The sequence below is a fragment of the Hippopotamus amphibius genome, chromosome 6 (genome assembly GCF_030028045.1).
Source record: "Hippopotamus amphibius kiboko isolate mHipAmp2 chromosome 6, mHipAmp2.hap2, whole genome shotgun sequence".
NCBI lineage: Eukaryota > Metazoa > Chordata > Mammalia > Artiodactyla > Hippopotamidae > Hippopotamus > Hippopotamus amphibius.
The window spans coordinates 52,928,443-52,953,981 of NC_080191.1; the positions used below are offsets into that span (position 1 = coordinate 52,928,443).

Here is a 25,539-nt window from a genome sequence, read left to right on the forward strand (position 1 = left end):
ATAGTGTTTTAACTTCCATTCCCCGCTTCTCTCCCCCACTGCAAAGTCCAGGTCTGACTGTGACTACAAAGCACACCTAGAGAAACCATGTTAGATTTGGAAACGGTCTTGGGGCCACAGGCATTCCTCCTAGGCGTCCCTAAAGCAGGATCAGCTGGCCTCTGTTTAAAGGCAAAGGTTCACTCATTTATTTTTGAGGCAGGTCTCGCCATTGTTTATTCATTGTGATGTATATTCACCAGGAGCACCAGACAGCACACTAGATGTTTGTGCATCTTATTTTAATCCTTTAAGCAACACTATTAGGAAAGTATTGTCACCCTCTTTTGTAGGAAAAAACAAGTGCTTAAGAAGAATGTGGGAGAATAAGAATTGAAAGTGAACCGGGGTCAAATCCTGGAGAACCTTGAAGTTAGGCTAAGGGGATAGAACACTATTCATGGACATTGGGAGGTTAATAAAAAAAATTGGTTCTTGGGGCTTCCTAGGTGGCACAGTGGTTAAGAATCCACCTGCCAATGCAGGGGACAGAGGTTCAATCCTTGCTCCAGGAAGATCCCACATGCCACAGAGCAACTAAACCCGTGCGCCACAACTATTGAGCCTGTGCTTTAGAGCCCGTGAGCCACAACTATTGAGCCCATGTGTCGCAATTGCTGAAGCCCACACGCCCAGAGCCCATGCTCTGCCAACAAGAGAAGCCACTGCAATGAGGAGCCTGCGCACCACAACAAAAGAGTAGCCTCTGCTCACCACAACTAGAGAAAGCTGGCATGCAGCAAAGAAGACCCAACGCACAAGTAAATAAATAAATATTGGTTCTTAACCATCATGGGCATCAGAATCTTTTGGGGAGCTTTTTCACAACATGTGTTTCTAGGTCCTACTACAGAATACGGAGTTACACGCTTAGCGGTGGAGCCCACACATTTGTATCATGGGGGGAACAACTCCCCAGGAGATGCTCAAGCACAATTCTAGTGAAGAATCATTGCATGAAAGGCTCTAATTATTAGAAAGTTTTCTTTTTATTAAAGGGAATCCTCCACTAAGCAAGAAAAGTCCCTCTTTCACCTGAGAACCCCGCAAACCTCTGAAGACATCTTGTTTCCCCTGAAGTCTCATTGAGGGGTGTCTCCTCAGAAGCCTGCACATTTATCCCAGAAGCCTTACCCTTGCTTGAGACGTTTTGGAATGGTCTCCTTAGAGTGACCCTTAGAGTGTCCTGACCTTAGAGTAGGAGGGATGTGTCCACACATCAGAGCTGCTCCAACCAGACTTGGGAATCAAACCAAAAAGATTTAGCTGAGTCCATCTCCAGGCCACAGGGCTAAGTTCACCCAGTTCTGCAAACAAGGTCTCATCTTGGAGTCCTATAGACAAAAGCTGAGTCTGCTAATGAAAACTCATTAGCAGAAAGGAAAAGGGGGAAAGAAAGAAGTAACAAGGCCTGAAAAATTAAAATATTTTTTCTCCCCTTCCAGCTGTAGCCACTAGATTGATTTTCTCTATTCAGACGCAGCCTCTTTGCCTTGTTCACATCATTGCTCCCCCTGGTGGTCCTCTTCTTCATTGCAGGCATGTGTTGCGCTGACTTCATAGCCCCAAGGTGAAGGTAGGAAGACCACCCTACCTCCTGCAAGAAGGGCTTCCTCATACAGGAGGAAGAGGGAGAGGTAACATGAGCCCACAGCCATCCTCCTGGCCACTGAGGATAAAGGACCAAGGAGTTCTCCTCTGAGCTACTCCTTATTTGACTTTGATGTGTAAAAACGTGTCTTTTCTTTCATTTAAGATGTTGTGCAAAATTATAGGGCATCTCGTTGTTCACAAGTGACACAAGGATTCAGATCAGAGTCGGGTCAATACTCTGTCAGTTGCTGCTGACAAGCATTTCCCAAAGAAGTCTTTTACTAACCAGCTGTGTTTGTAGAACTGCAGGTAAAGGTTTTCTGCTCCATCATCTCAGCCAGTTAGGTTGAAAGCAAAAGATTAAAAGCTACCGCCTGTCATATCCTCTGCATTATAAATTCTGTTTGATACTTGCCTCTTTTTTAAACTTCAATTCTGTCTCATTCTCAGATGTGCAGGGATTTAACTTCTTCCTTTAGATCCATTCCATTCCATAGTTCTTTTTCTTTCTTTCTTTGTTTTTCTTTAGTATTTTAAATTCATTCCTGGCTTGTTATAATGTACCATTTTCCCACCTAAAACTTTAAAAAATATCTCTCTGATATTTTATGCTTTTATCTTATTATTTTTAACTCTTTCCCACCTGTTAGAACTTTCTTCTAATTTTTCAGTCCATCACATAAAAGGCAGAAAATTCATATCCCCATAAACCCTCTTTAGTCTCTGGAGTTATTTTGCTAACTGACCCCTTTCTCTCATTTTAGCAGATTATGTATAGATCAAAAGGCAGTGGGAATGGTAAGGAGATTGCAGCCTAGTGGTAAGTAGCGGGATTTTTGGTGTCAGACAGACTTGGATTTGAATCGTGGCTCCACCTGTTTCTAATGTTGAGGCCATAACCATCTATATAGCCTTTCTATGCCTCAGTTTCTTAACCTGCAAACCCTGGATAATAATACTGAACTCACGGAGTTGTTTGAAGATGAAATGACAGTTTGTGTATAAAGAGCATCTTAATACAGTGCATAGCCTGGGAACCACTCAGAAAATGATAGTTTGTTTGGTGTTGTTACATCCTAGATGCTGTGATCGTAGAACAGTTAACTCCACATGATACCAAGGTAATGAATGGACAGATCTGTCCCAGAAAGGCTAAATTCATTGCCTTAGTGATAATTCTATCTTCTACCTATCTAAATGTATATTTCTTAACTCCAAAAAAATTTTTCGAAAGGGGATGCTTCGTTGCATAAACAATCATGGGTATGTGTTCTATGTGGGTACCTGGGCTTGGCTTTCTGAGGGATAAATAAAACCTGACCACAACCTTCAAGGAGCTTTCAATCTGATTCAAAGCCAGCAGCCAAACTCAGCTATAATGTAACATAAATAGATCATGTCCTGGAAATTCTCAAAGTGCTGTGGGAAGTTAAAGAAGTCAATGTCATCTCCACCCAAAGATGTTCAAAACCAAACCCATTTCCCCTCACTCCTGATGCTAGATGCCTTCCTTCTGCAGTGCTCCCCATCTCCACCAGTGAGTGCCACCACGTGTTCAGATCCTAGCCAGGGCTCTGAGAAGGAAGCTCTCTTGACCACACTCTCTCCTTCCCTCCTGCTGCCAGCTGCCACAAGGTCCAGCAGATTCTCCCTCGGTGATATCCCTAAACCTCTCCATCTGTTTTCACTTCCATGGACTTCATTCCATGTAAGCCTTAGACTCTCCTGGCGGGCTTGTTAAAACTTGGATGGATGGGCTCCACCTCCAGAGCTTCTTCTAATTCTGTAGGTGTGGAAGGAGGCCTGAGAATCTGCATTCCTGTTAGACACGTGTCCAGTCGATGCTGATGCTGCTGGTGTGGAAACCACACTGAGGAGGGATGAGTTCGTGACCTCATCATTTCCTGTTGGGATCATTGCCATCTTTCGAGCTAAGCTTTCTGCCGCTAATCCTTACCCTTTTCTTCATATTATCCACCTGACCTTGGATCTGAGAGAGGAAAAAAAACAAAAAAAAACCCTTTCTGGCTGTGGGTTGCCTAGAGGGTAAATGTCAAAATCCCTCATGAGACCTACAAGACCCCCCAGTTACCCAGCTCCTGCCTTCTGCTCTAGTCTTATCTACTGCTTGCTCATCCCATGCCTGACCTCCTGGCAGTTTTAATATCCATGTCATTTTTATGTTTTGTCCTTTGCATCTGCTGTTCACTCTGTCTGCCATGCTGCGAATTCCTTTCTTCCCTTGTTAACTCCTACGGGTCCTCGCAAACCCCTCAGAAATGCCTCCTTGAGGAAACATTATCTCTCCATCTGCAGGCAGGGACAGCTTCTCACCTCCATGCTTTGTACCCTCATGGTGGTTATCATAAGGTGATCCCTGCCTGGTCATCCACTTCTCCCCCAAGACTCTGAGCTTCCTGAGAGCAAGAACCAAATCTTTTATCTCTATAGCCACAACCCAGAGCTGCACATTGCCTGACAGAGTTGGAAATCAATGGATGTTGAGTGAAAAGAAGATATCCAGGAAGGCTACTTGGAGGAGGCGAGCAGTTTGGCCAGATATAAAGAATGATTAGGATTTGGACATGCAGAGAGAAGAGGAAGAACATTCTATAAGAAGAATCTTGAGCCTGAGCTTGGACGTCAGTCTTGGACACGGTGTGAGGAAGGAATATGGAGAAGTCTAGTTAGGCTGGCTACAGGATGTGGGGTCTTGAGAGCCCATTGAAGGAGATAGTAAAGACAGAATTAACATGACTCAGCAAGGACTTGAATATGGGAGTCCAGGAAAGACCCAGATCAAATGTGAGGATGTGGAGAGTACCATTAACTAGAAAAGGAGTAAAGATGGGTGAAGATGAAGAGTGTGGTTTCGGCCAAGGTAGATTTGGGAACATCATTAGGACACATTTGACTGTCTTGTCTTTTTGTGTCTTCCCACTAATCTTATTCAGGTTTTGATGTCCAGGGCTTAGTAGGCACCCAACAAATGCTGAATGAATGAATGAATGAATGCAGTAGAATTACAGGCCAGCAGTGGTCCTGCATGAGCCAAGGAAAAGGAGAGTTAGTTTCTGTGATAGTTTTAGGTAGCTCCATTGCCACCCATGCAGATAAGCGTCAGACGACAGAAAAGGCAGGCTACTGGCAGCGATGGGAAGACCAAGAGGGAACTCGGGCGATGGCCAGCAGGGGCTCAGGAGACAGTCGCTTGTCACTAGAGATAGGGAAAGTTAGTGTTTGTGAAAAAGATGATCATGTGATACTAGGAACATGATGCCTTAAACCTATGCTTATGGTACTTCATGTGGGTTTTCCTATTTGTTGTGCAGGTCAAATTGCATGAGAGCCGAGATGTACTCTGACTTCCCTGTGCTAATGCAATAAATGCGAGCCTTAATAACCTTTATTCTTTGTTTAAAGATACATCTCCAAAGAGTTATGCATTGTCACTGCTAATCCATTTTTCTCGTGAAATAGACAGCTTTATGACTATTATGACACTATTCTCATAATCTAACTACTCATGTTCTTCCATTAAATTTAACACATTGACATGTGTTTAGAGAATGTAATGTAATGTTGAATATGTGGAAGAAACGGGTTTTCTTCTGCCCTGTTTTTCCAGTCTTGTGCAATGCTAGGGGGCTTTCTCACATTACTCTTACGTGTGCAGAGAAATATCTGAAGAAAAATAATCTAGAGAGTAAAGCATTAAATGGTCTTCATATTAAACACACACACAGTCATGCTTCTAAGCAGACATCCTCAGAGATCAGTTACCTTTGGTTGTGCTTTGAAATTGTTACATTTGGTTGTGCTTCCAAATCGATAATTCTGCGGGTAGATCAGTCAAAACTTAAAATTTACCATGTGAAGGAAGCCGGAAGTTTTATTACCAAAAACAAGCGCTGGGGCATGCAGGGGAGATGTTGAAGATAAACAGTGGATAAAGAGGCAGGATTCAGTTTCCTTTTACGCTCAGGCTTGGGGACAGGCAGACCAGTGTTTCCCCGTGCCTGCCACTGACGGAACAGAAGATATGGTTATGAACTGCAAGTCATTTACTTTAAAAATTCAATTTCATTTCTTCAAACAGTCGCTGTGAGCACGAATATCTAATGAAAGCGTTTATGCAACGACGTCCTCATGTAACGATCTATAACTCATGCGCTAGTTGGAATTAATTCATTTAACAAATATTGATAGAGCATTTCCGTGTGTGTCAGCCCTGAGCTACACAGGAGGGAACAAGGCAGACCCGGTTTCCTGTCCTGCTTGAGACAGACCTGGAGTTCCAGACTCTGATTTTATGATTGTTGTTGCTACTGTAGGTAACACATGAGTGGCCGTTTTTGTTTCCAGTTTTCAACTTGAACTATGTCATAAAATATGAAGTGCTGCGCTTCTGATGTCTATCCAAAGTAGCAATTTTCAGTGTGCTTCTTAAAAGTTCCAGTGTGTCAGCTTTGATGGGGCAAATTAGAAAATCTAAGAAAAGTGGAATTCAGGAAATCGGAGTCGTAAGAATGCTTGGAATTTCTGACAGATTTTACTAAACATTTTCTGTATCATGACATGTTCCAGAAGACCGTAAATGTTAAGTTTATACAAATTAAATCTACTTTTTGCCTTGCTGATAACTGCAAATAAATAATTCAGATGACCACCCACCAAAAAACTGAGACTTTTTTGGGGGTGGGGGGAGTGGTCGTGTGTTTCCTGTGAAATACTTGCTTCCTAAATTTTATAATCGAAGGGAAAAATAATGAGGTATTGCCTCATTTTACTCCCACTTTTCAATTCTGCAGAACTAGTTTCAAATACTTCTGTATTTCCCAGTAAGATCATTATAGAAATGTAAAATAATAATTAACCTTTGTCTTGATTTGACTTTAAAGGAGGAGATTAAAGGCATTTTCTTACTTGCATTTAGGTGCAGCAAGACACTGACTTCTCCAGTTTAAATTATTTAACCTGTCACTTTGTTTTCATGGTGGCAATTAACTAAATTAAATACAGGACTGTACATTGGGATAGCTGTGTTTTATTTAGTAGGAAACCTTATGTAAAGTTCAGAAATGTTGCACAAAACACAGCTGTTTGGCCCTGGTCCGAGAGAGAGGTAATAACTGAGGATATAAAAAGAGTCAGGGAGATAACCTTTAGCTTAATATAGTTTGGTAAATTAGATCCTGTATATGCTAATTTTGTACTTTTTTTAATAGATGGAACTGATTAAAAATATAAGTACTGCCGAACAGCCCTATTTATTCACTCGACATGTTCATTTCCTCAACTTCTCAAGGTAAGATATTTTCCAGTTTAATGGTTCTTTCATTTCTTTTCAGTACTTAAGTCTCCTCCTAACAAACAATTACTTTAAAATCTACCTTCATTTCCAAGGTAGTGTAATTGCCCTTTGAAAGACATTTTTAATCCTTTGGTTTTTGCTATAGTGGAATCAAAATTTGAAATATTTGGACAGAAGCTTCATTTCTTTCTAGAATATGAATCTTAAATCTTGTGAAAACGTGACATTATTTTTAATGAGAAACCATTTGACCAATAGTTCTCTTTAAAAAAAAAACAAACAGTTTTTATATTGAAACAAAATAGGCAAGAGATGGATATTTTAGCAGATATATTTCACTGCACATTTTTATACAATTTGAACCTGTCCAGGACTCTGAGAATAACTTACTAGTGGAATTATGTGTATTTTATAGGATCCAAAACATTAGGACCAGCCTCTCTACCTTTTTAATACTCCATTTGATTACTCTCAGCCGTGCATGTTTGATGCTGGTGGGTATTTTAGAAATCGGGTTTTTTTCTTCAGCTACGGGGACCTTTTGATAATAATGCATATCTTCAAATTTATGTGTTTAGACCCTTGACCTGTTAAGTCGCTAACCGCAAGTTCTGGGCCTTCTCTTCCCCAGGGATGCATTAGCACAGGTTGCCTTGTCACTGTGCTTTACGGTAAACCCGTAGCTCTCAGCTTCTCCTCTTGGGCTGGCCTGTCTGAGCTCACAGTTGGTTTGGGCTGACAGACCTCTGGATCCCGGGTCAGATCTGCTGACCAGCCTGGGACCCTGGGCCTCCCTCATCATCCATCCAACTGACACGTCCCTCATTGCTTTTCCTGTGGAAATAACAGGACCTCACAGGCCCACAGGAGACTTCTGCTAGCTGTGCTGACCTAATGGCCCCAAGGGCCAGGCAACCAGGGAGGCCTGCGTTTGCACTGGGCAGGCACTTTGGCTGCTCTGGCCCAGGATGCCTATCAGTCTGCCTGGCTGGGGGAAGGTTTTAGCCTTCAAAGCACTTTCCTGCTGTGCAGCAGGCTCTGTGTACATGAAGGGTAAAGAGAATGAGATGCAGCAAAGCACGTTATTAAGCAGCAAAGAGGAGTTGCTGCCTTATCTTTGAAAGCAAGTTTCCCCTGAAGTCTCCCCTCCCTGTCTGATACCCAGAGTTCCTTTGGGTGGTGAACAGGTGAGGAGGACACCTGTGCATTATCCTGTGGCCCAGGACCGTGGCGTCCAGGAGACCCGAGTGTGTCTCCAACCACATTTCTAAAGTGGCTTGTCACTGTTTCTTCCAGGTTATCCAATTGATAGGCATATAGTTGCTTGTAGTAGTCTCTCATGATGTTTTGTATTTCTGAGGTGTCCGTTGTGACTTCTCCTTTTTCATTTCTAATTCTGTTGATTTGCATCTTCTCCCTTTTTTTCTTGATGAGTCTGGCTAATGGTTTATCAATTTTGTTAATCTTCTCAAAGAACCAGCTTTTAGTTTTATTACTTTTTGCTATGGCTTCCTTCCTTTCTTTTTCATTTATTTCTGCTCTGATCTTTATGATTTCTTTCCTTCTGCTCACTTTGGGGTTTCTTTGTTCTTCTTTTTCTAATTGTTTTAGGTGTAAGGTTAGGTTGTTTATTCGATAATTTTCTTGTTTCTTAAGGTAGGACTGGATTGCTATAAACTTCCTTCTTAGAACTGCTTTTGCTGCATCCCATAGGTTTTGGGTTGTTGTGTTTTCATTGTCGTTTGTTTCTAGATATTTTTTGATTTCCTCTTTGATTTCTTTAGTGATTTCTTGGTTGTTTAAGAGTGAATTGTTTAGCCTCCACGTGGTTGTATTTTTTGCAGTTATTTTCCTGTAATTGATATCTAGTCTCATGGCATTGTGGTCTGAGAAGATGCTTGATATGATTGCAATTTTCTTGAGTTTGCTGAGGTTTGATTTGTGACCCAAGATGTGATCTATCCTGGAAAATATTCCGTGTGCACTTGAGAAGAAAGTGTATTCTGTCGTTTTTGGATGGAATGGCCTATAAATATCAATTAAGTCAAGATGGTCTAATGTCACTGGACTGTCCAGGGTATGTGCCCTGCCTCTCACATCCGGTGAGCCAAGAACATGTAATTAGACATAATTGGATAATGAGGACTGGGGAGCTATTTCAGGCCTTGTGTTTTATGACTTGTAGATGGCAGAGCACGGCCCCTGTGACCCCTTGTTTCTCTTGTGTGCTTCCTTCCTTCCTTCCCTTCTCTCTGTGTCACGCCTGACATCCTCAAACCTCATTCATTTTTTTTCTTCCTTTTTTTAAAAACTTTTATTGAAATATAGTTGATTTACAATGTTGTGTTAGTTTCAGGTGTACAGCAAACTGAGTCAGTTATACATATACACATCTACTCTTTTTTAGATTCTTTTCCCATATTACGGAGTACTGAGTTGAGTTCCCCCATGCTCTACAGTAGGTCCTTATTAGTTATCTATTTAATACATAGTAGTGCATATATATATGTCAATCCCAATCTCCCAATTTTTCCCTCCTGCAACCCCTTATCCCCTGTTAACCATAAGTTTGTCAAACCTCATTCATTTACTCCTCTTGTTTCAAGGGCAAATCTTTACAACCAAAACAAATTGCAATGCAACTAATTTTAATCAGGATAATATAGCACTCTAATGACAAGCCAACACCAATATCTTAATTGGATCAGCAGAGCTGGGCCCAGCCTGGTGACTGTAATTTTTACCATGGCCTTCACTACCAAATACAGGCCCAAGAGTTTAATCTTGATTGATTTAGTTCAGAAGGAAAAAAAAAGAGAAACACTTTTTAGAAGATACCACATTTCAGGAAACAGTGTCAGTCTAGCTGTCTGGACCTCTGGGTGTCAGACCTTCCTTCTGACCATAGTCTTGGCAAACAGTGTAACCTTTTGAGGGGAGAGGGTCTCTGTTTTCTCATCTATAAAATAGGGACAACTCCTGCCCACCCCTGGTTTGTAGGGATGCTCTAAACACGTTCTTGTCTCCAAGAACTCGAAGGAAAGCCCTTCAGGTTCTTGGAGAGAAGGATATTATGTGTATTCAGAGTGGCATTTAAAAGGCATTTCTGTAGAAGCCTCAGCCTGAGCCCCTAGTTTGGCTCCTGTCCCAGTGTAGCTTTGCAGTGTCTCTGATGTAATGCCTTGAGGGCAGGGCCCTGCTCTCACTGGTTTCTCCCCACTCCATTCCATTTTGTTTAATTAAATACATACATATTGAGGACCTATCTCTGGACCTTGCGCTGGGACTGGGGTTTCTGCAGTGGCCAAGAAATGTCTTTGCCTTCAGGGAACTGTAAGTTCTTCTATTAAGGAAGAAGCAGCAACAAAGCATGAGGAGCGTTAGGAGAAAGACTCGCTGGGTGTCCCCTGGGGGAAGTGGGGGGCAGGACCCTCCCTCCTGGAGCAGGAGCCATTGCTGCTGGGCTGTGAGGGGTGCGCCAGCTTCAGACAAATGAAGGGGAAGGGCTTTGGTGGCCTGGGGACCAGCATGAGCAAAAACTGGACAAAGAGAAGGATGGAAAGGAATCTCATAAATGGGAGCCTCGAGGGTGGGCACAGCAGGAATGGGATGGCAGTGGAGAGTTTTAAGCAGGTAAAAATAGAGACTGGCCTGATCAGCTTGAAAAAACTCACGCTGACTCTGGGCTCCATGTCACCTTCTCTTCCCACCCCACATGCACAAGGCTGGGGGCCTCAGCTACAAGACCTCCATAAACATAAATATCAATAGAATGACAAATTGTATTTTAATACATTACAAGACTATTACACTCATTGAGCATGGGAATTTAAAACATCAGCTTTTCTTTTTCAAGGGAGTAGCTTTATTTAAGGAAAATTTCTTGGGCGTAAAGGGCAAACTATGGGCATACAAGGAAAGCCCCCAAAGATACAATTAACAGGCAAAAACAACTATGTTGGGACCTGTTAAGAAGGATTTCACATATGTTTAAAACTGAGTTCTGTATTTTGAGTTATAAGGCATAGAGACAATTAGGACAAGTGCTCTTGAGAAACCTACCCTGATCGTTGGTAATAGACATTGTTTCAAGATAATGAGGTTATTAAGAGAGGAATTGATGCTGCAACCTAATATTCTGTATTTGATGTTTTATTACTAATTTTCCTTACATTCTTTTTTTAAATGAATTTATTTTATTTGTTTATTGGCTGCATTGCGTCTTCGTTGCTGCACAAGGGCTTGCTCTAGTTGCAGTGAGCGGGGGCTACTCTTCCTTGTGGTGCGCAGGCTCCTCATTGCAGAGGCTTATCTTGTTGCGGAGCACAGGATCTAGGCGTGTGGGCTTCAGTAGTTGTGGCTTACGGGCTCTAGAGTTCAGTCTCAGTAGTTGTGGCTCACGGGCTTATTTGCACTGCAGCATGTGGGATCTTCCCGGAGCAGGGCTCAAATCCGTGTCCCCTGCATTGGCAGGCGGATTCTTAACCATGGTGCCACTTAGGAAGTCCCTTCCTTACATTCTTGACATGCAGTAAAACACTTGCTGCAAAGCAGAATGTAAGAATGAAAGTCTAACTTCCCTCCCAACACCTTCTTTTGTACCTTTATTTTCTGAACTCATGAACTGTATGGCATTGTACCAAAATGAATTGCCCCTTATTTCTTTTTTTCTTTTAAGTATGAAGTTCTTATCTTGAAATTTAGATACTCTGAGTGATGTAAAATGCTATCCCGTGAGCTTTTGGTGATTCAATAAATTTCATTTATTCATCACCTAGGCATCTTGTCCTGTTCCATTTTTTCTCTCTCTCTTTTTTTTAGACCTAGAAGGAACAATTTCACCATATCCATTGTTATTAATTCAACCATGGAAAACAATACTATCAGACCAAATTGGTGCTTTTGTAGTTGCCTCGGGGAAGGCTTCCTGCCAGAGGAGATAAACACTACAAGGTCAACAGAAACCTCAGACCAATTTGGGTTTGTGAGGTTTTCTACTGCTCTTTCACATGGTTTTTGAGCCACCTGAACGTTCAAGCCAGACAAATGTTTTTCACCTGGGCTACCTGGAGAATTGAGTCAAAATTACCTTGGCCTAAAAGATGCTACTCTTTGTTGTGATGTTTAAGTAAGATGTTTAATATTTGCGTACTCTGGTTTCACGTGTCTGTTCCCAGTTGTCAAAGTTACCTAAAGAATTAGCATTTTTGAAAAAGTTCAGCTTCCCAATATCATCTCTGATGTCTTAGATCATCAAGACTGTCACAGACAATTCCATCTGTCTCCCTCCTGCTTCCCCCCACATTTTATTTTCTAAGATTTTATTTGGAGGGGTGGGAAGTAATTCTTTTTCCAATCTATCATTTGCCTTGACCCCGAACACGGGTCTTACAGGGAAAACACTGTGAAGGTTTGTGTCAGAGCACAGTGCTATGAAAATAGTCCAAGTGAATTATGAGCTATCACTACACTAACTGATCTCAAACTACCACTACTCTTAACTTTTCTTCATGTCTCTTCCTTTCTTACCCATGACCCCCTCACCCTTCTTTGCATCCCTTTCTCTTTCCTTATCAGTCTCTGCTGGTGGCTCCAATGCCAACACTAACTTGCAAAAAACAAAACATTTAAAAATCAGTCAGTCGCTAGAGAAGCAAGCAGGGTGTGATGTTAGTGTGAGTTTTGGACACTTTCTTTCTGCCCTAAAGGGAGGTCTTAGTTACTGATGTGAACAAAGTCTGCCCTCCGAGGGCATCATTTAACAAAACAAACCCGATCTTGCTAATTCCGTAATTCAAACCGGTTTCCACATCTTATTTCTAAATGTTGACTTTGTTTTCATTCTCATTAGCAAAGTCATCCATTTTAATTGGGTCCTGAAAATCTTTTGTAATGGTGACAGAAGCCTCAAGCTTTGAAGAGAGCATCAAAATAAAACTGATACTAGCACGTAGAGAGAGCTGTCTTTACCTACTTAAACATAGCCCAGAAGTTTGATTTTCGGAATGAGAGTTTTCTCTCAGTTTATCCTGTGTGTAGACGTGGCTGGACTCATCTCCCGAAAATGGTGCTGTCTGCCTCGCTTTTCTCTTTTGCCCTCACCCTGAGTGAACTCTGCTGACCCGTGAGCGCACACACGTGGATGGCCCGTCAAGGACTTGCCCTGAGCCCACCTCGCTGCACACCGCAAAGGGCCTTCCTCCTTGCCCTCTACGTGCTTCCACCACGTCATCTTCCTCTCCCAGCAGGAACCCTAACTCCAGTGGCCCAACTGCCCCACCCCCGGCCCACTTGTCTCCACCCCCCTCCGCAGAAGCTTCCACCTCTCTTCCCTCAGGACACTCCGGGAGCAGACAGTAGCTCAGCCTCTGCTTGCGTTTTGTGATCCTGGGCGCCAAGGACTGAAGTGTCCACTGAATAAGGCTGTGAGGATGGAGGGCAGCCCTTTCACCCCGTTCCAGCAAAGGATCATTAAGTAACCATCTCCCCTACCTCCTCCCGAAGGCAGCCCCTCACCCTGGCCTCCCAAGCAACCACATCCTTTTCCCTGGTGGCCTTTCTCTTACTTCAGAGTGTCTCCTTCCTCACTGACAGGGACCAAAGCAAGGGCTGTTAGCCTCGGGATACTCTTCATTTTCTGATGAAGGTAGCAGCTCAGAAATAACCTCTACTTTCAGGCCAGAGGTGAAAAAAGAAGATATACTTCCAGTAGATTGGAAATTGCCAGGGGTGAGGAGGAAGTGAGGAAAGGGATTTAGTGTTTAATGCGCATAGAATTTCAGTTTGGGATGATGAGATGCTGGTGATGGTTGCACAATAGTGTGAATGTACTTAATGACACCAAACTGTGCCCTCAAAAATGGTGGAAAGGGTAAATTTTATGTTATGTGTATTTTACCATAATTGAAAAATGTATATATATATATTTTCAAAAGCTATTTGCAGTCATAAAAAAAACTCTGCTATAGTAGGAAGACAAAATAGTCTTTATTCTCCAGAATAATTTTGGTCTTAAGTCTTATTATGTAATACATGCAATAGTGGCCCAGGAAGAGTGCCATCAGCAAGTTGATGAAATTGTACCTAAAATTCTTACCCGAGTGCTTCGTGCTGCTGTTGGAGAGGTGATTCGTGTTGATTGATGGAGGTAGCCGTGGGGCAGACAGTGAAGAAAATCCTCAGTTTGCGACGTTTAGGACTGCATGGAAGAAATGAGAACCATGCAGTTATTATTCCTAGAGAATTATATCCTGCTTTGGACCTTCATCTTCTCATCAAAAAACCAAAAATAGAATACTGTACATTTGCAGAAGGTCAGAAGGAGACCCACAGGAGTAATTAAAGAGTTGGTAAATATGACCTGTGAACAGATATCAGTGAAATTGGAAATACCTGCTATTTTAGGATGACTGGAAAGAGCTAGAAATATGCTGTGGTTATTGTGGTGACCAAGGAACAAGAGGGGGTGTTGTTAAGTGAGAAACTAAATATGGCTCGACTCCCCTCCTCTCCAGTATATGCACAGCACAGAACCTCTCATCCGCTGTGGTTGGCTCAGTTTAAAAAAAAAGAGAAAAAAACCTTGATAAAGATGAAATTAGAGCTATAGATTATAAAATTAAGGGAAATCAATCTCAAGACACACGCTACAGGAATTTCAAAAAGAAACACATGCAAGAAAAAGTTCAAGGAGCGAGAAACCTAAAAGTTGTAAAAGCATTTAAAGAGGAGCTGATCTTTTGTGTCCAGTGGATCAAACCAAAGGAAATGTGCCAAAAGGAAGATTAGGAAGTTTGGTCAAGCATAGCCTCAACTGATGGACTTCACAGGGAGACTGTGGAATCTCCTCTCAAGGGTTTTAAAAATAAGGCAGGGACTTCCCTGGCAGTCCAGTGGTTAAGACTTCGCCTTCCAATGCAGGGGATATGGGTTTGATCCCTGGTTGGGAGCTAAGATCCATATGCCAAAAACCAAAACGTAAAACAGAAGCAATATTGTAACACATTCAATAAAGACTTTTAAAAAATGGTCCACATAAAAAAAAAAAATCTTAAAAATAAGGCAGTGTTGTGCTTTGTGGGAAGGTGCGGGTGGGGGACCTTCTAAGGGTGACCAGGACATCTAACCAGAATTTTAAAATTGCTGAGAGAGGACAAACTGATCCTGAGAGAGGAGGGGCTGGGGGTGGGAAATTTGTTTCCCTTCTCAAGCACGAGGACATGTGGGTGGTATTTGGTACCTTTTCTATAACTGACATGTCACCCTAGATTTTGCCAGTTTGGGAAGGAGCTGTGTGTGCTAGAAAAAGGAGAGTGTTGGTGGCCTGAAACCATGATTACTGTCAGTTTCCAGAAAAGGGAAGATATATATCAGACACCTCTCTCACAGAAAGTTCTAGAGAGGCTATTACACTATCTGATACTGTTTGACAATAAATTCCTAAACTGTCTAAAACTTCTTTTTGAAAATTTACTCTGCAAATCTTGCATTGAGTCACAATGTGCAAACAGGGGCAAGTCACCCAGGCTGGACAAGCCTTGACTTTCTCCTCATCTACAGCCTTCGGTGGAAGGTGGCTGCAGCCAGGCTGAGAACCATCGCGTAGTGGGCAGGCGTGCACGGGTTCACAGGACCGGGTGGATCTGGCACTTCGTGGTAATAGTCATTCTTCACATGGCCATGGAAGTACATTTGAGGTTTTTAAAAGCATGTTACAGTTTGAGGGGTGAATTGCATTCACACCTGGTGCGCATGCTTTGTCTTTCTAATCCTTAACCCTATAACTTTAGTTGCTGTTTATCTTAGCTATGAAACCCAATTTAACTAAAAAGAGGAAGGTACATCCAGGATGATGGTGGTTGGCACAGCTGACTTCTGGAACTAGTTAGTTGTTCACCCAGCTACGTGAATGTCACCTTGTGTACATCTGGGAACTGATAAGAGTTGTGTTGGCATGGGTAACCCTGCTCCTGAGTGGTGTGTTTTCCAACGTGGTGTATTCAAGGAGTCCAGAATAGCATTCACACGTCCTGGTGCCTGAAATCGCACCACCGGAGAGTCATTCCTTCTTGTTCCTTTGGATTCTTCTCTCTGAAGATACTCTTTTAAAATGCAAAAACCTGGACGGACTTCCCTGGTGGTCCAGTGGTTAAGACTTTGCCTTCCAACGCAGGAGGTGCAGGTTCGATCCGTGGTTGGGGAGCTGAGATCCCACATGTCTGGCAGCCAAAATACCAAAACATAAAACAGAAGCAATATTGTAACAGATTCAATAAAGACTTTAAAAATGGTCCACATTAAAAAACAAACAAAAACCCCGGGGAAACACACTATAAATCAATACACAAAAAAGGATTGGTGGCTCGGTCTGTCTACTTTCCCTTAACACAGAGCCGTGTAATAGTGGCCAAAACTTCCAAACTTAGAAGCATCCACCCATGGTGTCTTGTAAGACCATGCCGTCATTGGTTGAGCACCTACTCTGTGCCCCACACTGTCTAAAGGACATTGTTCCTGGCTTCTGGAGGCCCATAGTCTGATGGGAGAGGCAGACATGTACACACAGTCCTGGAGAGATGGCTCGGAGCCAGAGGAGGGAGGGAGGGTGGCAGCATGGATGTTAACTGCAGAAGGAAGTGGCGGTGATCCTGGGCTGGGTTTTGAAAGGTGAAGAGTCTGCCAGCTGGAGAGGTGGGAGCAGGATCGTGTCAGTTTGTTTTCTCTGAGCTCTTTCTGACCCCTGACAAAATGTCTAGGCATCCTCATCAGAAGGTCACGGGGTGAGAGGAGCCTGTGGGTCCCTCATGAGGTCCCCAGAGCAAGACCTCTGCCCAGAGCCTGGAGTGTTCTCCCAGGTTCTTCAGGGTCACTGCTTTCAGGCCGTTCAAAGAGAAAGGAGAGGAGTCCTTAAGACAAATTCAGCCAACCTAATCCTTTTGCCTGGGGAAGGCCTTGCTTTGGGGCCAGAATTCAGTGCATTTGTGTAATCCCGTTGTAGAAGGAATTAAAATGGCACACCTAGATATTTTCTTCATTTTTATCTGAAACCTCTTGCTATCATTTAGGGATAATTATATTGATTTTTTGTGTGTTCACATTATCCCTTACATTGTTACTTTTCTCAGCTATGGAAATCTTCTTTCCATGGTTCAGAGCACAGATTCTGCAGTCAGACTGCCTGGGTTCGTATCCTAGCTGAGCCACAAGTTACCTGCTCCCTTCTTCTGTTTCCCCAGTGCAAATGGGGATAATTATGATTTCTACCCCCCGGAGGTGTTGTGAGGCTTCCGTGAGCCGGTTACAAAGTATTTACAGCAAGGTGAACAGAGAGCATTTAATAAATGTTGGCTGTTATTATCCACTTCCTGCAGAGCCCCTTACCTGAGACTGTCCGAATAGAATGTTGAGTAAGTACCCTTTCACCCAGCGAGGCATTCGGAACTTACCAGGCTGTTGAAACATTCCATGAGGGCCAGTGGGTCTGTGCCCAGACCCTGGAGATACAACACCCAGTTCAGCACGGCCCCGCCCTCAGGAACCTACAGCCTTGTGAGAAAACGAGACCGCGTCTATACCTTCACGTTGGCAAATACTGCGGTTTGCACAATCCTCAGAGCTTCTCAGCAGGTACCTGGGTAGGCACCTCCCGCAGGACAGTAAGTGCCCATCAGGAAACACTGCTTGCTGATGAGGCTGTTCACTGGCACCTGAGCAGACGGGGTCTTCTGACGATGACGTGTGAACCTAGAGGGGAACCAGTGTCTAAGTGGACTTGATTTCCCTCCAGAAGTGATGGCTTGTAACCAGCTCCATGTTTGTGTGCGTCCTAGGTTTGGAGGAGACCAGCCTGTCTACATCAACATCATTAGAGACCCCGTCAACCGGTTTTTATCTAACTATTTTTTCCGTCGATTTGGAGACTGGAGAGGAGAACAGAATCACATGATCCGCACCCCCAGCATGAGGCAGGAGGAGCGCTACCTGGTAAGTCCTGTCGCATGGAAGAGGTGGTCCCTCCCTCCCGTGGCCATCCTGAGGCACGTCCACCAGCCCCGTGTGATGAGGGCATGTCCTCAGGGAGCAGGGTTTTGCCAGTGAAAAATTAATTTTCCAGATGACCCAGATCTTAACAAACATTTTCTCAAATGACTTTCTAATCTTGTTTTCCTCAGTTTGTCTTTAGTGTTAGGTTTTAGGTCCCAGAGAAGAAATAGGCTCAGAGAATCCTGACCAGCACTATTCTTGTTTTGGTGCATTTGGGGATTTCTCTTAAAAGGTCACAAAGTACTTTCTCATACCTCATCCCATTCAATTCCCGTGACAACTCCATGAGGGAGGGGTATTTTCAGATGAGAACCCTGAGATTCCAAAAGGAGGTGAGCGCAATCGTGACTGGCTGTTTCCAGGTCCTCTGACTCCAACTCCGAAGTTCTTTCCAGCACAGCACAACAGAATCAGGCATCTCGGCAAAGTTAGTTTGCTTTTCTGGGCCTTGTTTTGGGACCCTCAGCTTCATAGGGATGTTCATTTTGATCCCAGTCATTGTTTCCACAGCTCGGAGTTGGTAACAGATGAAAGCAGTGTGTCTTGCAGTCAGCAGCAGAATAAAAGATGGGTTTCCCACTAGTTTGTGACCATGATTGACAAGCACTTGCTGAGTGGCTTAGAGCATAGTGTTAAAGAGGCTGAAGTGCTGGTCTCTGTGTCTGAGAGCCCGTCCTGGGCTGTCAGGCGCAGCAGAAAGAGAAGAGTGTACGGAGAGCTCTGTGCAGACCTGCTCCCGCGGAGCCAGTGTGCGCACAGCAGCGTCCTCACGCTAATGAAAAGTATCATTAGTCACAGTTCCAGCACAACACGGACACTTCTCTTTCCTCATTTGATTTTAAAAAGCATAATAGAAGTATGTGTTTGGAGGATGGAGCATTTTTCGGTAATGTCACTTTCATGTCTTAAAATTCACAATTAGAGTTGAGAAAACTGAGATGCACAGAAGTTAAGTATCTTATTCAGTGCTACACAACTAGTTATAGAAGGTCCAAGACTAGAAACCAACGCTTTTCGCTCAACCATTCAGCATTGTTCAACTACCTAATGCTTCGATGAAATATTCTGATGGTATATCTTTAAAGTGGCTTTTATTTTATTTTATTTTTTTTAATGGCAAAAACTGTAATCTTTTTCTTTAAACTACATGTTATGAATATGGCTGTGTATTTTTTTATTCAGTGACAAGTACATACTCAGAGTATAGAACCACTTCCTAGAGGAATAATGTCTTTATAGTTTGTATTGGACCTGATTGGCATTATATGTTTTTTTGAAAATATAGAGCATATTCCATGTAATCAAAATATGTTACAAAGTTTCTAGCTCAGTCCAATACTACAAAAGTTAGAACCAAGTTATAACAGAAGATGCTGAAAAACCAAAGATAAGGAAACAAGTTTTACGGATCCTGCTCTTCAAATGTTAATGTAGGTAATAAGTAAATTCAAAGTCTACCAGAAGGTGAAAAGTGATTCAGAAAAACGAGAAAGTGGAGGGGCAGTCCCAGGGATCCATCATGCGGGCTGGGACGAGGCAGGGATTGGGGACAGGCTGCCACGTGCTGTTTGTAAGCAGGTCAGGGAAGGCATCAGATCTGGCACATAAGCGATGATTAGAATGAGAAATGGAGTTGGTCACACAGTCAGCTGGGACAGCGTAGCTCCAAGTGGAGGAAAGGCCTGGAGTGGGCACTTGGGCTGCACATTCAGAAATCAGCAGGGAGAACAGGGTGGCTGGTATAGAGTGAGGGGTGGGGACTTGGAAGTGGCAGGAAGTAAATTCGGTAAGTCTTGGAGACCACAGATCATATACGGCCCCATGAGTCGCTGTAAAAACTTTGAGTTAGGAAGTAAGATGAATAACCCCAAATCATACACACCTTTTTTTTTGTAATTGAAGTATAGTTGATTTACAATGTTGTGTTAATTTCTGCTGTACAGCAAAGTGATGCAGTTATACATACATATATATATCCTTTGTTTTAATATTCTTTTCCATTGTGGTTTATCATAGCATACTGAATATAGTTCCCTGTGCTGTACAGTAAGACCTTGTTGTTTATCCATTCCGTATATAATAGCTTACATCTGCTAACCCCAATCTCCCACTGTATTCCTCCCCCAAACCCCTCCCCCTTGGCAACCACCAGTCTGTTCTCTATATCCATGAGTCTGTTTCTGTTTCATAGATAGGTTCATTTGTATCATATTTTAGATTCCACATATAAGTGATATCACATGGTATTTGTCTTTGTCTGATTTACTTCGTTTAGTATGATAATCTCTAGTTGCATCCCTGTTGCTGCAAATGGCATTATTTCATTCTTTTTTAAGGCTGAGTAATATTCCGTTGTATATATGTACCACATCTTCCTTATCCGTTCATCTCTCAATGAACATTTAGGTTGTTTCCATGTCTTGGATATTGTGAATAGTGCTGCTATGAACGTAGGGGTGCATGTATCTTTTTGGATTAGAGTTTTGTCTGGATATATGCCCAGGAGTGGGGTTGCTGGATCGTATGGTAATTCTACTTTTAGTTTTCTGAGGAACCTCCATACTGCTTTCCATAGTGGCTGCACCAACTAACATTCCCACCAACAGAGTAGGAGGATTCCCTTTTCTCAACATCCTCTCCAGCATTTGTTATTTGCAGAGTTTTTAATGATGGCCGTCCTGACTGGTGTGAAATGGTACCTCATTGTAGTTTTGATTTGCGTCTCTCTAATAATTAGCAATGTTGAACATCTTTCCATGTGCCTCTTGGCCATTTGTAATTCTTCTTTGGAGAAATGTCTGTTTAGGTCTTCTGCCCATTTTTTGACTGGGTTGTTTGTTTTGTTGTTGTTGAATTGTATGAGGTGTTTTTATATTTTGGAAGTTAAGCCCTTGTCACAAATCATACACACCTTAATCAGTGCTCTTTCTCCTGAATCTCCTCTAGAAAGCTGAGCCCTCCCCCAGCAGTGGATGCGTCATCTCATGAGCCTTCAAACATCCTCAGCAATTCTCCCCTTCTTTCTGGGAGTCAAGACTCCTCCCTCCTGCTCTAGATCTATATCTGTCTGACTCCTGGGTGCTTGTTCTGAAGTCTCACAAGCTTCCTCACACTCAGTGTTTCCAGAGAGTTCTATTGAAAATGAGGTCTGTGGGATGGAGACCCCAAAGTTGTACAGTGCACAACCTTCACAGCTGTACATGGATGTCCCAGTATTCTTCTTTGGTGCTCCCAACAGGTTCTGTGCTGGCCACTGTGTCATTTCTCTGGGTGATATAACATCTTCACATCTCTCCTCTCCTCCCTACAGCCTATAAGCTCTTTGAGGACAAGATAAGATCAGAGTTATATCTCTGTCTCTGGTACTCAGAAGAGGGACTGAATTAGTAGAAGCCTCAATAGCACTCTACTTAATAAAATAAACAACAAAAATATTAATACAGTTATAATGTAATTAACATGGAGTTGGGGGAATTTTCTAGGTTTTTCTACCCCGTCAAGCTTTTGCCATCCCGTAAATTATTCCACATAACATGGTCTTCACACAAACAATAAGTTGTAATCATAAGTGAGAGAAATTGTAAACACAAAGAAAAAAAATCATGATTTAATTTTTTTTTTTAAAGCTGGTAAAATAAAATGTTGAAAGCTGGTAATGAGGCAAGTCTCATATTTTTGATGAGTCATTATGGTGTGATATGAGAGATTCTGGGGAAATTTCCCTGCCTGGAAGTCTACCCTTAGAGACTTGCAGGGGCCCCCTTTCCAAATGTAAATCACTGTGTCCTGGGAAGGGCCCGTGTCAGATGAGCTCAGCTCATTCTTGGCAAGGCCCCAGAAGAAGAGCACTGGGCTCCCCAGAGCAGCAGAGGGAGAGATCAGGGGAGCAGGGAGTGGAGAGGGGCCCCAGGGACACACAACTCCTTTATGATCCAGCTCCAGCCTGACCCCGTTAGGAGGCTGTTTTCTTGTTCAAAGGCTGGTTTGTTTATTTGGAAGAAGACAGTCTATTGCCTTTTTTTTTTTTTTAATAGCTGAAACCTTTTATTCCATCTCCTTGGTCCCATTAGACCCTTGAGATAAAACTGCCCCCTTTCAGAGCCTGTCCTCATTTTGGCAAGCCTGGGTGGTCAGTTGTTTCACTCCAAAGAGGGTGTTGTTTGTGTCTCGCTGGGGTGCAGGGCAGCTGTGAGGAGACCTGGTCCCCTCAGCGAGGCCCCGCCTGGTGGTGAGGGCCCAAGAGGGGATGCGCACAGTGTCCCCGGGCCCGAGGGGGCAGCAGGGCAGGCCCTCCGCTCAGGAACCCCGAGGGGAGGCCTCTCCCTGCTCGCTGCATGCACACAGTCACGGGTGCTGACCCAAAACGAGTCCACTGATGTCCCCACCTGATTCTAGATCTCAGCGCTCCGAAGCCACTTGCCTCATCCAGTTGCCAAAAATCAGGCAGTTCTTCTCCTGGCCGTGAGCCTTGCAGAGCTGCTTAGCATACAGCTGAGAGGGCCGCGGCCTCTGGGGCTGAAATATTATCATCTGTGATGCCGGGTGGTTGGGAAGAAAATGGAAAAGGGCACAGGGATTATAGGATTCGCAGGGGCCCCGGAGGTTTCTTGTGAGGAACCTCTTGTCTCACAGGTGCGAGAAAGGGGCCTGAGGCTCACGGTAGGTTAGGGGTGTCAGGCATAAAAGCCAGGCCTCCTGACTCCACCACTGTGTTGTTGGATCACTTAGACCTCATGTTTAACTTCCTGTATGGTAAAGGGAGAGAGGACTGGGTCAAGTTCCATGCTTTTTGAGCAAAATCATTTTGTCTGACACATCTTTACAAAGATGTAGCTGTTATAATAATTTTTTTTCAGATACTCAAGTACAAGTATCTTGTGGCTATTTTCCATATTTTCTGGAAACAACTAGATTTTCTAAAAGCTTCTGTTTCTTTCCAAACCAATCTTCATTTGTATTTACCAGAAAATAATTTTACAATACATTATTGCTAGAACGGATACAAATTCAACTTACAGCAGCCACGCTGTGAAAAGGCAGTTCTCTCAGGCTCATTTCTCTTTGTCCAGAGCCAGAAACTTGGCTCCCCAGTGCAGAGGTGGCTGCGTCCTTTTTTGCTTTTAGACTCAGGAGGTGGGGCAGATCCGAGCCCGGGCACACTTGGACACATTCTAGCACTTGAGACTCTTCTCCAGCTGGAATCCAGGCTGCTTTATTTCCAGGGCAGGAAAATACCTGGTACCCGGAACGCAGTTAGTGAGAATGCAGGTCTGCTAATTAAGAGAAACTGTTGTGATTTACAAGCAAGAGAGAGTGTCTCATTCCTGCTGGGGCCACTGCCTTTTGCAGTCCCGGAGTTTCCAGTCAGCTGCCATTTCCGCTCTGTCAGTTACACGTGTGTGATTGGTGTGTGCTGTTTGCCTACAGCCTGGCCTGAGAAAGTTTCATGGTAAAACATTCTGCAGAGATACTGCCTGGCACCTTCAAATCCCCCAAAATGTCAAGCAGGGCTCCTCACCCAAACTTACTGCAACTTCACCAGACGATCGTAAACTAGGTGATCCTCCATTTGAAGAGCAGGAAGAGAGAGGAGGGCATTTTCCCAGGGAGAGAACTGCCTCTGTGATACTGTTTATTCATCTTGGCTATAAAGCGTGGAAAGTAATGCATGTTTAAAAAAAAAAGATGCATAATTTACAGCTTCTTAATTCATAAAGCATTCAGTGAATCACGTTGGCCCGTTTGGATTCTGGAGAAGCCTGAACATTGGCCAGCATCAGAAAGGTTTTCAGAAAGCTATGCATTTTAATCTGCTTGAAAGCTTTAGCTTTGGAAGTGTATATATGAAATACTCGCTTCTGGAAATTTCCGCTCTGTCCTGACTGGCTGAGGCTGTCCTGGGAATGAAACCTCAGGCTGTGCCCTCATCCCTAAAGTATCATTTTTCTTAAAGGAAGAAAACGAATAAGGGATTTGGCTCATCTCGTTTTTACGTATTTCAGTAAATATCTGTGTTTTCCAAATCTTTGAAGGTAGGAAAGTAATGCTCTTTGTCTCCAACTAGTTCAAATTTGGCTTGTGATTGCAGGCTGAGTAGCAGCCCAGGACGTGGTGTACTTAGGCTGCATTCTCGGCTGCCCTAGCTGAGTGACTCAGCCAGTGATTTAGCCTCTGTGAACCTTACTCTTCTCATCTGTACAACGGGAACATATTACCTTGCCTGTGTCACAGGCTTCTCAAGAAAATACATTGAACATTCTATACAGAGGTGCTTTGAAAGCTAAAACTTTCCAAAACACATTTTGGCATTGATGCCTTCACACCCCTGCTCTGTCGGTGGATCCAAGAGGCCATTTTTCCTGTAGACCTGGGGGCTTCTCGCCTCTGGGGCGCCAGTGGGGGCTGCTGTTCTCCCGTGGCATAGACCCCACTGGGCAGTGTCCTGAACCCTCAGGTCCAGGTCACTTCTGCTGAGATCTCAGATGGCCCCCACTAGACCCCTTCTCCTGGGAATCCATTTCTAAGGAAACTGCTTCTCTTTGTGTTCCCAACAGCTGGAGACAAGTTTTGATCCCAGCCTGCTGGCACCCATTTGTCCTGGGTTTATTTACTTGGAAACCTAAGCTGGTGTAGGCACGTGGTGGTAAAGTCAGCGAAGCGGCACATTCTCAACCCCCGAGGGGTGGGGAGGAGAGGTGTGCAGGGCCGACAGGCTCTGACACGCAGTGAGCCTCGCAGAGGACAGAGGAGCCCCCCTCCCCCGAGGGATGTCTTTAATATCCATTTGTCCTGAAGTATGTTGAAAGCAAGGGTCGCAGGTGTTTTCAGAACCAAGGACCAGTTCTGCCGAGCAGCAATACCTGGAGTATCCCTGGGAGCTTAGGGCAAACAGCAAAGATGATGGGCACAGAGGACGAGAGGCAGGAAGAGAGTAGGAAACAACAGAGGGATTTGGGGGAAAAGGAAAGGTGATGAGAGACCCACAAGCCTGGAGCCTTTGCAAGGGGAGAACAGAATCACCTGAGATGTCACAGAATAACCACAGTCGGGTGTGTGGTGTGATGTAGTCGGCGGGCTGTCCCCACATTAGCGCATTCGTCCCCAGGGCATCCTCTGGTGTAGGTATTAGCACCCCTCCTTCAACCCCCTTTTACAGTAAGTCCCCTACACATGAACAGGTTCTGTTCCAAGAGCACGTTCATAAGTCCAATTTGTTCGTTAAGTCCAACAAAGTTAGCCTACATATCCAACTCACACACTCAACTATGTATCAATAGTACTGCACTGTAACAGGTTTATAATACTTTCACACAAATAATACATAAAAAACAAACACAAAAAATAAAGAAAACATTTTTAATCTTACAGTATAGTACCTTGAAAAGTACAATAGTAGCAGCTACATCACTGCTGCTTTTACACTTGCTTGCGGGCTGGGCTTGAAATAAAGATGCTGTACTACTGTGCTCTGTACAGTACTGTACTGTATATACACAAAAGCACAACCACTTGTAGAGGATGCATGCATGTGACAACGTACGCCAGACACG

The 25,539-nt window shown here is 43.6% G+C and overlaps 1 protein-coding gene across 2 annotated transcripts in view; it reads left to right on the forward strand.

Moving 5' to 3' along the window:
• Window positions 1-25,539, forward strand: part of UST (uronyl 2-sulfotransferase) — a 296,603-nt gene that overhangs the window by 180,396 nt on the left and 90,668 nt on the right. For both annotated transcript variants that reach the window (XM_057738680.1, XM_057738681.1), the window contains exons 4-5: window positions 6,861-6,940; window positions 17,776-17,929. In XM_057738680.1, the coding sequence (XP_057594663.1) occupies window positions 6,861-6,940; window positions 17,776-17,929 (234 nt within the window). The remainder of the gene's footprint in view (window positions 1-6,860; window positions 6,941-17,775; window positions 17,930-25,539) is intronic.